Source organism: Saccostrea cucullata, unplaced genomic scaffold, assembly GCF_032062105.1.
Source record: "Saccostrea cucullata isolate Sc308-1 unplaced genomic scaffold, CSIRO_AGI_Scuc_v1 ctg182, whole genome shotgun sequence".
Lineage (NCBI taxonomy): Eukaryota > Metazoa > Mollusca > Bivalvia > Ostreida > Ostreidae > Saccostrea > Saccostrea cuccullata.
In genome coordinates, this window is record NW_026925642.1 from 159,468 (window position 1) to 175,133 (window position 15,666).

The 15,666-nt window shown below is 31.7% G+C and overlaps 1 protein-coding gene across 5 annotated transcripts in view; it reads left to right on the forward strand.

The window, feature by feature from the left end:
* Positions 1 to 15,666, forward strand: part of LOC134269449 (sex peptide receptor-like) — a 44,473-nt gene that overhangs the window by 12,059 nt on the left and 16,748 nt on the right. Inside the window, exons 1-2 of one of the 5 annotated variants that reach the window (XM_062751646.1) lie at positions 8,630 to 8,983; positions 11,582 to 13,087. In XM_062751646.1, coding sequence (XP_062607630.1) covers positions 11,592 to 12,671 — 1,080 coding nt within the window. In that variant the 5' untranslated portion in view covers positions 8,630 to 8,983; positions 11,582 to 11,591 and the 3' untranslated portion in view covers positions 12,672 to 13,087. The other 4 variants (XM_062751645.1, XM_062751643.1, XM_062751647.1 and 1 more) reach the window with 4 other exon arrangements.

The following is a 15,666-nucleotide window of genomic DNA, read 5'->3' on the forward strand; positions in this document are numbered from 1 at the left end:
CGATACAATGACCTAGTAAGGAAATAAAATATATCTTTAATTCAAATACCGACTAAAGTTTTCATACTGACTGTTTGGAAAATTTTTACACACCAATTTGTTTACGAATTTTTCCGTTACTTTCTGATCATGACAAGGAGCACGCTGTTGGTGGAACCGGTGGGCAGGGGATGCTCACTCCTCCATATATTTTATTAACAATTAACTTAATTCCATGCATATGTCCACTCGATATAATACTGTAAATTGGTTTAATTCCACGGTGTTAAAATTTCACGATATCTCAAAAAGTACCATTTGCGATGGTTTTAATTTCACGCTGCGAGAAATTAATTAAAAATTTCCTATAGCAATTCAACATAATTAAAAACTAAAACTAACATTCACGATGGATTTAATTTCACGGAAAATTAATAAATCGCGAACATAGCGAAATTAAAACCACCGTGAATATTTCCCAATCTACAGTATACTGACACGCAAAAGAAACGCAAAACCCTACTTTAGGGGGAAATAATTATGTAAAGTAAAGAATTTTGTATCTTAAAATTATGGATATCTTCAATTTGGTAAACATCGGTAATTTACCGGTTGAACGATTTTCATACCATAACCGGAAATCAAGTTTGAGTCTGCTTAACAGAAATCAAAAAATTGCATGTTTAACAAAACATTTGGCAATATTATGGAGTTTAAAGGGTTTTTACTGCTCATCATAAGAAATGCAGCAATATTCAAAAAAAAGTAAACTCTCCTTCTGTTTCCCGTAACAATGCTAAGGCTTCTTGAAAATGGCTTAAGTACGTATTTCCATTGCTTTAGCTGGAAAAGGTGATTGAGAGTTGCTGATGCAAAAATTCACTACATTACGCTTCAACAGGGTCTTACGTATCATACGAGGGTTGATCAAAAAGTTCGCGAACTATTTCTATATTTACAAAACCACAATTCAAATCAGAATGAAATTTGGCACACACACAGTCATACACATGTTCTATAAATAGCATATGTAATGGAACGTTTTGCTCCGTGTTTGTGACGTCATAATGTGAAAATGACGTCATAAGGTAGATCACTTGTGATAAAAAATGGTTGACTCAGTCGTATTCGAGAAACGAACGGCTGTAAAGTTAAACGTATATCTTGGAAATTGCTTTGCAGAAGTTTATGATAATTAATACACGGTTTATAAAGACAAAGGACTTGCCAAAAGTTTTGTCATTTATTGGATTGATTGTTTAAGTGAAGGAAGGGAGATCTTTAAAAATGATGTTTGTTCTGTTGCCCAGTGAAAGCAAACTGGGAAAGAGACGTGTCCTTTGTTAAGTGATTTGATATGAAAGATCGCCAACTTACAGTTAGAAAAATAAATGAATATCTTTACAGTGATATGATTATCAAATTCCTAAAATATTTTTTATTTTAGACTTTAAACATATAAGATATGATAAAGTGAAGGCACCCATACTTTATCCCCATGAAATAAACGACGCTCAAAAGACAGAGGACTTGGGTTTTGATGGTCGCCATGCTCATTCTGCAAAAGGATATCATTATCCATTCATACTATTGCCGAGAGTAGGCCATTTCTGACAAATGGACTGTTTTTGTTGTAAAAAATAACTTGCATGGTAAGAAATATAAGAGTCGGAAACATTTTTAAGCGCTAAGAAGCAAATCATATGACCGCCTATATCACGTGATCCGCGCATGGGCTGAATGGTTGCAGATGCGCATTAACATCGGAGAGGACATCTTTGAAAAAATTTCAACACTGAAACCCTATATCATTTCTTTTTTGGAAGGTATTCAATTAGTTCGCGAACTTTTGGATCACCCCTCGTATGCATTGAGGACAGTCCTTGTACCGGAAGTCCAAGGGTGGCTACACTGCTCTAAGTTTGAGAAAATTCGACGTAATCATCTGAAAAACGGACATTTAAAAATTGCAAAGAATAATTCCTTCGCTGAGATCTCGATATTGATGAACCTATTGTATCGTAGAAATTAAGCTGCAATTGTTGTTTAGGGCAGTCTTGCACGTTTTACTTGAAAAGCTGGGAGGGGGTGGTTTAACAGTCATATGTTACTTAGTAAAGTAAAAAAGATAAACATTTAACATTTCTATCAAATCTCTGATGTTCTGAAAAGTGAGTTTAGCCTTACTGTATTCATTTTTGAAAATCATTAGATAAAAAAATCAAACATTTGTAGATTACTGCTTGTTCCGTTTCTTTTGCGTTTCAGTATAGATACCATGCATTCTGCAACATCTGTTTCATATTTTAATGTTAAAATGACTATAGAAGATAAGAACAAACTAATAACTGAATTGTATGACAAACAAGGTCACTTCAGTTTTTCCATCGTCAACTTCCTTTATCTATGTTGTAATACTTCAGTATCAACTGCAGATACTGTTTACGTCTTATTCGATACACAAAAGAATCTGTTATCCGCAACTCCTCTTACATATAAAAAGATGTGTTTGTGAGACAGCTATGCCCCTGTATGGCAACATAGCGAAGATTAAACTTTTCTTAAAAGCAATTTAAATATAATGGTATCCAAAGTCCGGTCTTCTCACAAGAAATACAATTGTAAAATAGGAAAGCCCTAGCACCATTTGTTCAAAATTAATGGCTAAGGATAAGTGTTTGAAAGGTAGGTCAAACTCAAAGGTCAAACGTCAAAGTTGATGGTTTCTTAAGAAAAGTTTAATGTAACAAGGATTATATTTGTGAAGTATGAGAGTACTAGTATCTACAGTTAAAAAGCTATAGCCAAAGTAAATTAAAAACATTTTTTGTAAAATGGGACAAACTCAAGGTAAAGGTCAAAAGGTCAAATTTTTACCCAAAGTAAAGTCTTGTCACAAGGAATATACACATATTGAATATGAAAGGCATAGCTACAATAAATGAAAAGTTATGGTCTTTAAAGTTTTTTAATATGTTAGTTAAACATAGCGATCGATTACAGGGACAATGGTCTTCAATTAACTTTTCATATTATGATACAGTAAAAAGAAGACGTTACAACTGATTTTCTTATTAAATTCTCTGAAAAATATACTCAGAACTGGGTAAAAGGGTGGAGTAAAACAAGAATTAAGAAATGTAATGAATACTGTGTGCTAAATCAAAACGTTATGTCTACATGTATAGTTTTTGCATTAGAACGTGTATTTTACACTAGCCCATAGCTTTACAGAGCATGTTTTTAGGTGTTATACCCACCAACCCCCTTACTTATTTACGAGGAAGTCGATTATCAACAAAAGCAACAAAAAAACTACCCTACCTTTATTTTTCTATAGGGAAGGACTAAAAAAAGCTTAGAATAATTTAATATTCTACTAATTTTCAACTGTTACTTTGCCGCAATACTTTCAAGTATACCCCCACCAACATTTAAAGTATGCTTTAATCATGGTATGATATGATAGAACTTGTGTGAAGGCTTAACCTCATTTCAATATTTTATCTAGAGCCTCTTTCAGTATTATTGAAAGGTATAGAGTTTTATTTATATTCTTGCTTTTCATTTTTTTTTTTTTTTGATTTCATAAGATTTTTTTCATTGTCAAATAGGATTTGCCAAACTTATACAAGCTAAAGGTTGAAATGAAGGGAAAATTAATTTTTCAATTAAAAAGTATTGGAATCCGATTGTGGCATGGTTTGATTTCTAAAAAAACAAGTGGAATATCACTCTTTTCGCAAACACTATAAGGAGGAATATTAAAAAGAAATTTTATAACTTGACAATTAAAGAATCTCTTTTCATTGTAAAGGGGGTCATTTTTAGGTCAATTTTTTTAGAAACATGTTAATTGACATTACAAAAAATGAATTCTAAATGATGGGAAGAAACTTTTTATTTTCTTTCAAAACTTTTAATAATTTATTTATTTACTAATTTGAGGGCCATTTTTTCGTGGTTATCATTTTTAAATGTTTCCGTATATGAAATTCGATCCTCTTTTTGCATCACGATCTAGGACATTGCCACAAAGATCTTAGCATGTCTTTAAACTATTAAAATATTTTCTCATTAGTTTTACTTATGATTATTGTAATCCTTAAAATAGAGAGATGCTTTAATTTATTTCTGATCTATAAGTTCTGTCTCTGACAATGATGGATGAAGAGTAGAATCAGTGCTGTAGTGCACACGTACATACTATTGATTTGACACACTATAGCTTCACCGATTTCAAGAAAAAATCCTAAAAAATTATCTTTAAAGCTTAAGAATAATGATATAAGATGTGTGAGGTATTATCTTTATATGTAGTAAAAAAACATCTGAATTTAATGTTTGAATACTTTCATCTCTGATGTTTTGTAGGTCCGTGTTTGCTCTGCTCGTATTTTGCATTGTTTTATGAACTTTTGATGTTGAACACTGTTCGGTTTCTCCATATGTTTCTTTCCTTGATATAATTTAGCAAGTGGATTTCATTAAAGGGACTTTAATGGTTTCTACATCAGTTATTGTAGTTCATACGTTAATAATTTTATATTGTTTTACTAAAGTGTATGATACCTTGAAATTTTTATTTTGTTTTTACTTGAGATTTTGAGCTTTAATTAATGATATCCATTTAAAAAGAATTGAATACTAGTATACAAATGATCTTTTCTTTTAGCATAACAAAATTTCATTTGAATGAAATTTTTTAACTTTGATTCGGGTATCATTTTTACAACATGATAAATTTTGCATTTACCTCCCCTTGGTAAATTCAAAATTTACAACATGATACGGGTCAACAAAAACTTGCATTCACTCTAGTAAATCTATTTTAGTTGTTGTCATGTTCTTAATTCGGAATTTACATGCCAGGAATATCAAATACAAGTTTAATTATATGACAATTATACATGTATACATCATACATGTACTTGCCATATTCTAAATTTTATATTTACACCCACCCCGGTGATCTAAAATTTAAAACATGACAAAGTAAATACTTTTATTCAATAATATACAAGTTTAATTATATGTTAGTCCATTATTTATAAATGAATGTATATACTTGATCATACATGTACGGCGGGTGTGGCCATATTCTATAAATTTTATATTTACACCCACCCATATTTCATTGATTAATTTTAAAATTTAAAACATGACTTGAAAAGTAAATACTTTATTTTTTATTTCAAAAAATATTTCAAATTTGTTCTAAAACATAAATGTCACCAATTCAATTTGTTTTGTGCGTATTTATCCTGCATGTTCTTTAATATTACATGTGGAAATCGTAAGGCAGATATTTGAAGACAGTTATGTATTAGTTATCTTGTTTTTTGACATTATCAGTGATGAATCGTCTGCCAAAAATTAAAGAATCGTAAACTGTTATCGTTTTATATCTACTTTTGTTGTAAAACATGTCTGTACTTTCATGTAGTTTCCGAACTTGTATTCACAGAATCAATACCTATGTTCTCGACCAGATAAGTATAGGAATATTGCATTGTTAAAAAATAACTAGGTTTTTTTTTTCGGAATAAAAATACAGCAACTTTAATGTTACAACACAAATCATTGTTTCTTTTGCCAGTACGAGAGTTAGAAAACGTCAATTAAAGTAAAGTCTACGAGAAAATGGGATAAGAAAACAACAAAACAAGCACAAAGCTGGATATAGTTTATTTTATCTTTTGTGAGACTATCCTTGAATTTAACAAGCACCAAATTTCCATCTGATTAAATGGAGCCTTACTCCCCAACCTTCTGCCTACGTCATCAGATCTCAATTTAAGTTTAACTGAAGAAATATATAACGTGTTACATTCATCAAGATTGGGCTTTAAAAAAGTTAAAAGGTGGAAGTTAATTTACAAAAAGTACATTCACTTAGTCAATTTAAAACATATAATTGTCAAATTAGGTGAGTGATTGTTATTAAAGAGATATACTGCTTTAAAATACATAAATTATCTAGAATTCTAAAATTTCATACAAGGAAAGTTCACAAGAGAGCTACTTCAAGGAATAATATAATTTTTTGTCCAAGAATATAGAAACATTAATATAAATTAACAAAGTAAATAAACGTAAAATTGTGTATGTGGTGTTCATGACTAAAATTGATTGCTCTCAGTTCCAAAGTCAACGGTTTTGTTTTAAAGAATAAATTGCAAATGTATCTATTAATTCATTTATGGGTTTTATTTTCTTACTAAAGCGACAATTCACATCCTTGTTTCTCATTTTCATTTATAAAGTTTTTGACTTAAATTGTATATGGATGTGGATTTTTAATACCATACATGTACAAAATTTCTAATTGATGTGGGTTTGTGCATATGGACAATATTTTCATCTGATATAAGACTAGAATGTAGAATGTAGATTCTTTAAAACTTGACTTGCATAAAAGTATCCATTTTTTGTTACAATTCAGTGCCATAAGACCATTCTTGAATAAGTGTAATAATTCATTATACTATATGGTAAACATCCATATATAAACATTATTTGTTCAAATTATTTCAGCTGTTCAAATGTGTAAGTCACAATTAAATATTCCGTTGTTAATCAACAGATTTATAGACATGACCAAAACAGACTGATAAATAAACACTACTCAAATTAAGAATAATAAGATAAAAATCATGTAACCCTCGACTTTTTTGTACATTAAGCCACTACTTCTCACTATGACATCAGCTTTGTCCTGGGATGGTGGTTAACATAGGCGAACAGATGTCTGGTGTCGTCTATCAACACCAGATGGCGCCCAGTGTACCAGTAAGCTGGTGTCTGTAGGAAATTATTCAATTTACAGTTATAGATAGTTTTTTAGAGTAAAAAAAAAATTACAGTTTAAGTTTGATTTATAGACTGGAGGAAAATATTTCAAATATTTCTTTAAAATCAATGTTCCTGCACTTGTTTTGGTCCGGATTTTTGTTGTTCTAAACATAAATTTTTTAAATTTTTGTTTTGAGTAAATTTGTTTGATGTTAGAAATGTATTATTTAATTCACATATATACCTTAGAATACAAAACCCTAAATAGCATCTGAAAAATTATTTTAAAAATGTTTATCTGGTATAAAATTGTAACTAGAAAAACACAAATCCCACAACAAACAAAAAAGGAGAGCAAACCGAAATTACCTGATGTCTTTGAAGGGAAATGATGAATTGCTGGAATTTAGTTCAGTTCTGACTGGTTTTCTTAGACTGAGTGTCAGAGATGGTTATCAGCGAGCACCTACATCACCAAGATAACGCCATTCTGAAATATCACAATTAACATATAAATTATTCCTGCTGATAGATTTTGAAAAATGATGTCATTTTATCAGTGTTTAATCACAAATAGTTTTCTTTTCTGTTTTAAAGCTTGAATGAGTTTGTTGTAATTTGTTTAATTCCTATAAAATACAAACCATAAATACCTCGATCTCCCTGAAAACTCTGTGTAAGTGTTTGGCAAACATCAAAGTGGAATTAAACTGCACATGTGGTGCCTGACCCGCGATGTAAGTATCACTCAACCTTTTTACTCTATTTTTGTTGGGCATTGTTTCGATCTATTTTGTTATTGTTGATTTCATTCTGTTTGTTAGTTTGTTTGTTTTGTTGTTTTTTTTTTTCTGTTTTTTTAATTGCTAGAGAATTTAATTACTGATATATACAAAGATATCTGTAATACAAAAAACTTCCCCCCCTATGTTTTCTTTATAGTTATTATTTTTTATTATTAGATAAAAAAAATAAGGATGTCAGAATATGATTTGGATAAAAAAAATTGTAATTCGGGAAACTTTACTTATATGAGCCTAGATAAGTTATATTTAATTATAAAGACTTCAAAGGTATAACTATAACACTCTTATAAAAGAATGAATGAAAGCCATTTGGGTTACTAGTATCTCTTATTTTCATAAAAAATTGTTTGGTTGCCCTCTTCCTTGGTTACACAATTTTTTTTAACTTCCAGTTAACATTTATTTTTTTAAATACATTCCGGATACTGAATTTTAAAAATTGGGCATTGATTTGAATTTTTTCTGAAAAAAGCCGTATCCCACTATCAATGCTGAATCGGGAAAGGGCAAATAAACATTTTCGATCAAATTGGCCTTATTTTTTAAATTCTTAATCAAACATTGCCATACAAAAGAAATTCTAAGAGATAACGCAACTATGTTTATTTTGGGGTACTTGTTTTTTCGATGCTGTGCAGTAAAATTTTCAACTCTTGTTACATTTTATCACAAAACAAAGTAAAAATGCATTCTCTTTCGCATATTAAATGTTTGTCATCTAGATAAAATCTATGATCTAGCTAGATTTCGTACTATAAATAACAGGTTTTTTTTATCAAGCAGTTTAATTTAATTGATGCTGATTGCCATTAAATAACCCGTTATTGCTCACGTTTACAATTCATTATTTGTCACTGACAATATCTACAGGGGCAGACAATTAGAAATGTCGACTTTTAGATCCTCATTTTCCCATGATCAAATAAATAAATCTAAATATCTGACAGGTATCTCCGAATCCGCAATGCATTAGCGGGACAGGTTTTAAAGACAGCTAAATCATTTAATACAATTAATACTCTAGTACATCGCCATTGTATGCCGAGAAACCAATAAAGTGCGTACATCTGAGGAGCGATCCGCTGACAGGATGACGTTAGATCCTTTCGGTAAACCTCTAGAGCTTATCCTACACGTATCTCCCCTGATCCAAGGACCGACTTCTGAGAAGTCTGCTATAATTAACCAATAGCATTGATGATTCTATTTGTGACATTCCCAGGATGGGGTTCCTTCTCTGACCAGAGTGGCCAAAGTGACGGCAGACGCCGCCGGGTAGGCATTGGTTCCTTGGCTGCTCGTTAAGCTGAAGGGGTCATTTGTCTTGCCAACGCAGTTAATGAAAATAGTGTTTGGGAATATTCTTGTGATATTTTCTTTCCTAATGGTATCCCAGTTTTGAGGTAAAGAATATCAAATATCCAATTATTTTTTGTTACTTCTCCAAATTGTTTTACATTAATATGTAGTTTCAAATCAAGAATAATCATTTAGCAATACATATATATGTCGATTTTCAAAAAAAAAAAAAAAAATTCATCGATATAACTTACGAATTAAAATTTAAATTCACAAAAAATTGTTCGGTTGAGTGTGTATTCATTTATTGAACAAGAAAAGTAATTTTTGATTTCATGGGGTAAATCTTTATAAATTAATATTTGAATTGCATTCTGATTAACATCATGCAAACGTTTTGCAAAAGCTACTAAAATAATCCTGAATGATATAAAATATCTGGCGATGGTGTGATATTTTCATAATTTTAAATCGTAATATATTTTTATGTCGCGTGCATCGTGCGACGTGTCTGCATGCATTGCAGCGCTTTGGGCAAAACTAACATGAAAGGTATTGTCGGTTGTGCGCAGATTTCTCAACGAAAACACGGAAGATAGCCATCAGTGCTACTCACCACCGAATCTGTAGGTCCGCATTACACGAACACTCTCGCTGAAAAATGTTTTGGATAAAAATATTTTTTAATTTCTTTGCTCAACGTTTATGGGAATGATTTGAAACATTTGATTTGAAATGTAGCTAGCATTTTTAGAGAGAAAATGCTAAAGGATCAGAACATTAATATATCTGTGTAGAATCTCAATTGCTGCCGATTTATTAAGCCATACTTGAATGACAGCACTATATGTATGATGGTTAACCTTACCGTTTCGCCTATTCTGGAAGTTTTGCCACTAAGTTGATTCAATAATCGTTCATACGAGGCTGATGTTTAAAGAATTTGACACTTCCTGGGGAATAGATAATACGTCTTATAGAGGAGCTACTGCTTTTTGACACGCGATACATAAACTGTCTCACATTGTTAACCAAATGATGGCTAAAAACTTTGCAACATGCTTCAGAAAAAATTTCTCTATTCCGGAGAGAGAAAAAAATAATTTCAGGGCTCTTCAATTTACAAGTCATTGAGAATTATATTTCTATTGAGCTCTAAAAGTACAGATTTTCATAACACATATATTGCGAAAAGTTACATAAACAGAATTATATGTCTTGTTTGTATGAATCTTAAGTGCATTCCAGTTGATTTATATATACAGTGTACTGATTCAATATTTGAATCCTCCAATGTGTGCGTTTGTTTTTCGCTTTTTGCATCCGTATTGATATGTCATTTAAGAAGATTTAGTACAATAAACATTAATTCATCCAAAATTTACACTGCATGACTTAGACCATAGATTCAATTTCAAATTGATAACTCGATTAAAGTCACAATATACTAAAAACATGTACTTTAACATGATGCAACTGTAACTTTTCATATATACTATGCATTTGGCATCATGTTTTGAGGTAACGGTCGAAGGCTTATTAACTTATGAGTGTTTATCACACAGATCTCAATTAAGGCGTTACTCAAAGTGCAAAGACAGCATAGAAATCGGTTGCATTGTTGGAAGAAACAAACAAATTTATTTTTGATTTCTCAGTCTGTAATGAGGGTAAAATGGGTTTAGATATGGATTTTTTCTAGGTTCAGTCTTGCTATTTTCTCACCTCAGACAGGTTGCCATTATTTCACGGCTTCAGTAATCAGCTAATTTCAATATGTTGCGAATAGGTTTTTAACTCATACTGCATGGCAAATTTTTATCAATCGCAGAAAAAACACTGTCGAATGTTGTTTATGTATGTAAAATAATAGGAAAATAGATTTCTAACTCAAAATAATGAGAAAAAAAAACATTTTTTGGTTAAGATTGCATGCAGAGATAAAGCAGCATTATCGTATCTCTCATTGTCCGTTATCTAGACTTGGGATATTGTTTTTCGGCTAAATCAGTAAGGTTTTTCGCAATCATAAGGGGTAATCTGTTCAAAGATAAATTGTAAATGTAGAAATTAATTCTAGTATCACAATTTTTTAAAAATAAAAATAGAGTTGGTATATTACAGTGACCAGACTCGTCATAGTCACGTCTATATCATACACCATGTATCGTATCAGATTCCTTGTGGTTCAGCAGGGAGACGTAAAGCTAGACGTTAGGGTGCAGTGATAAGCCATGAACTAACTTCATGTGTTAATGTCGTTATATTTTGCATTGAAGATGTGCATGTAAAGATATATATGGATGAAGATCAAAGCTTCTTTTCTCTGATGTAAGGAATTATCTAGTTATTGTGATTAACTTTGCTATTTTACAAAGACAGCCTGAATTTTCTGTGACGTGTTTACTAAGTAAATCTTGATTATTGACAGCATCAATATATAACACCTAATACTACGTGTTGATTTAATTGAACAATTGTGTTGGTTGGATAACAGTGTTAAGATATTAATCACCAACTCAAACTAGCTTCTAAATGCGCATAATTAAGGAAGCGAGAGCACACAGCTTGCAAACTCACTCACGACGTACCGGAGTTAATTAGTAAGATTTGTTTGAAACTTAAAGGCTAAAGCCTATACTGATGTTCAAAGGATACAAGGGTTAGTAGAGATATTCCAGTTGTCTTTCTGTTATTTTCAGACCTAGAGTCATGATAAATCAGAGCTATGATGAAGACCAGAACTATACCATGTTTCACTTTTGCAACCCTTACGCCTACAAGGAGGCTTTCGTATTCTATGGGATTCTGTACCCTGCCATTGCCATCCTGATGGTCATCACTAATGTGATCGTAGCGGGAGTTTTCCTGAGACAGAAGAAGAAGTCTCCAACCACGGTGTTACTCATCGGTTTGGCCATCGCCGATGCAGGGGTCGGGGCGGTGACTGTCCCTCTACACATTTACTATCATAGCCTACAGAACTACATGTTTACGATGGAATACCCCGGATGTATCTACTACCACGTGGCGCCGGTGGTTTCTACCATTCTCCATACTGTGTCTGTGTGGGTTACCACTGTTTTAGGGGTCCAAAGGTACTTGGTCGTATCTCATCCTTTCCTAGGACCAAAATACTGTACAATAAAAGTCTCTGTGATTGTTCTCGTATGTGTTTACATTCTTGCAACCGTTATGTACTTCCCACAGTTCTTTTATCATCAATTTAAAGAAACACACGTTGATAATGGATACGGGTATATGGTTTACGTGTGTGAATGTTGGCAAACGGAAGTACCCGCCCAATACGAAAGTAAACTAAAAATTCTTAAATTGTCTGTCGCCAAATTGATTCCTTGCATTATTCTGGGCATCACGACCATTCTACTCGTTAAAAGATTCGACACGGAAGTTAGGCAATCTGGAAGCCTACACGCTGACCATCATAGGCCAGAGAGGGAATTCCGAGAAACAAGACTTATTCGGAGAACTTCGCTCATGATCGCTGTCATAGTTATATGTTGTTTGGCGGTTGAAGTTCCAAGTGGATTACGATTTCTCATTAAAACTATAAATGCTGAAGCTATTGATCCAGAAACGGACCTTTTCTTAATAGCTGTTCTCAATGTTTGTACTCTTCTGAATTTTCATATTAATTTTTGGATTTACGTTTGTCTTAGCCAGGAGTTTAGACGAATTCTTAGAGGATTTTTCTGTCGATGGAATAGAAAATATCAAAAGGTACATTTGATAAGCCAAAGTTCTATGAAAACTACGACGGAGAACTTGTAGCTTTTATACGTTTTGCATTATTTATAAATCTGACAGTTTCCAAACAATTAAATCAAGCTTGACAGTGGCATGTTTCATTTTTGTTTCAACAGCAAATAAAGCGTAGACGTATTTGGGTAGTGATATTTGCTTTTTATCCTGTGTTGGTCGAATGTGAGCAGGATTAATTCTCCTTTTAGGCATGCTTATCATTTCTTAATAATTTGTTTTTGCTACCTTTGAAATTGCTAAGTATAGATATGTTCATTTGTAAAAAGATAACGTTCACCATTTATTGCTGCTTTACCAACGTTAAATAAAATTAATTTGAATTCAATATTCAACAGAGAAAAAACGTTTCCTTATTAAACCACGATTTATCCACTTGTCATTGAGGGTTACTATATGATAATAAATTCACAAATGTGAAATATTGATGAAGGACTCAATATTTTGTTTTTCCTTCTTATAAATTTTCCACAAAAAGCAGAAAAAAGATACACTGTATTTGAATTACATTAAGAATAAGAATCTTATGTACATGTATAGATATGTAATCTTTTTTAATTTAAGCATATTTCTGTTTATTGTACCAAAAACACAATGAAAATCTTAAGGGGGATGTACGGCCACCTTTAGTGCAGTGAGAACAAAATGTAAACATTTCTTCAAATGGCTAAAATACATTATGTTTTGATCAAATTTTAGGTCTTTATGATAAAGATACAATAAATATGCATAACTGAATGCATGTTGTGCATATATAATCTATGCTTTTGCAGAAAAATGCTTTTGATATGCTCCTTAGAACTGCGCAGCTACAGAATTCAGCAAAGCCTTAAAAAATCCCAAAAAATATGCAAACTGTGCATTAATGTTCTCTCTACAACCATTTGTTGAGAAAATGTCTAAATTTTGCACTTTTAAATGATAATTTCAAGTTCAAAACAATGTATTGTTGTCTTCAAAAAGAGTGTAAAGAACCATGAAAGTAGTTCATGGATAGCAGCACGTGGTCTATTTTTAGCACAGAATTTTGTTTTCCAGACCTCTTCTTAATATGGAGGGACATAACAATCTTTAAATGTAGAAGAGAATTACAGTTGCAAAATATTTCAAATAATATGAACACTTTTAATAGAGGATATGTGTTAAAGTGTTTCTTGAAGTAATTTATTTAGTATTATTATCGAACAGTTGTTAGTGTACGTATTGATATGAAAAAAAATCTTAAACTCTTTGATTCCAGATAAGGAAAAATGAGCACCATCAAAGTACTCAGAAGTACAGAGAGCCGGGCTCATTTACAGAGTAGAATGAATTTCTTACATGAATCACGTTTATATTCTGATGAAAAAATTATTTTAAAACTATCAATATAAATGATAAGACACTGACAGTGAGTTTTTCAATCCTAATACCACGGTCCCATTTTGTCAGAATCAGAATTAATCTGGTACAGCAGCTGAATGTAAACAAACAGGCCAGTCTGGTTTTACCTCGTATGTGTAGAGAACTACGATAACACTGATTATTAAAAATCCTTACGCTAATGAACTAGGTTCTTTGACTTAGGACTGAAGTCATTACTAGTCTACTAATGTTTATTTATATAGATAAAACTTTGTTTAATTTTTGTTGCTTTACTGAGCGTTTGTATTATCTCAAAAGCGGTGGAGAGTAAGAACTATATTTTTGCACGTAACTTTAAAATGGCGACTATGGGGTTGACTTCCTGCCTTGAACAGGATCACATAAGCCGGCAATTGCTCTTTGAGCAATAAGCCCGGCTAAAAATTAAGAGTTTGTAAGTTTGCCACAGATAACTTATAATATCTATCAAAAGTTTAATTATCACCATTAAAACACGAAGAAAACACACACATAAAATCGATATGAATGACCTTGTTTTAGTACCTACTAGTACGAGGGGTGATCAAAAAGTTCGCGAACTATCTCTATACATGTGTATCTACAAAACCACAATTCAGATTAGAAACAAATTTGGTGCACACATAGCCAAATACAAGTTCTATAAATAGCATATGCTGAATAAAGTTTTTCTCACAATGTGAAAATGACGTCATTATGCAGGTCACTTGTGACGAAAAATGGTTGTCTCAGTGTAACTCATTCAACAAACGACTAAAACATTTATGGTATATCTTAAAAATGCCTTTGAAGTAGCGTATAAGAATTTGCTCACAGTTTATTGTTTTGAACATATTTTATTGACAATATGTCAAAGGGATCGGACACAAGTTCTAACAACTTAGATAGTCCTCATTAAAACAGTTTATTAAGACAAATGACTTCCTATAAATTCAATCAATGATTGGATAGATCATTTTAGTGAAGGAAGGCAGATGCATGGTTAAATATGATACTTGTTATGTTGCCCGGTGAAAGCAAGTTTGAAAAGGGATGTGTTTTTAATTAAGCAATATGCTATCAAAGACCTCTAATTTACACTTTGAAAAATACTTGAATATTTCAACAATAATATAACTATCAAATACCTAAGATATTGTTTACTTTTTGATCACCCCTCGTATACTCTGTCAAATAAACATTTACAATTTTCATTACAGCGGAGCAACATTTGAAAAGGAATGAAATAATTCAGAGTGGGTTAGAAGATTTAATAAATAAAAAAACTTTTTTTTTCTATTTGCCCATTTTGTCAAAATCACAATTTTACAGAGTAAAGAAAAAAAAATCAACATAATTAAATATTTTATACCAAATGACGTTTGGTGGTCCTCCCAACTCGGGGAAAAATTATTGGGTCGGTACTTATAGGTGAGAAAAAAATTCCTTAAAATTTAAACATTTGTTGACAGAAGTAAAAAAAAATACCGTGTAATGGGATGTAAAAAAAATGAGTCGGGCCATTTCTAGGCAGTAGATCGGGAGAGAGGGCATCCAAAAATTTTTTTTATAACAAATGGTCTTTTAAGGCTAGTACATGTTCCATCACATACAATGTACTTAGTAATGCAAACTTTTTGAATCT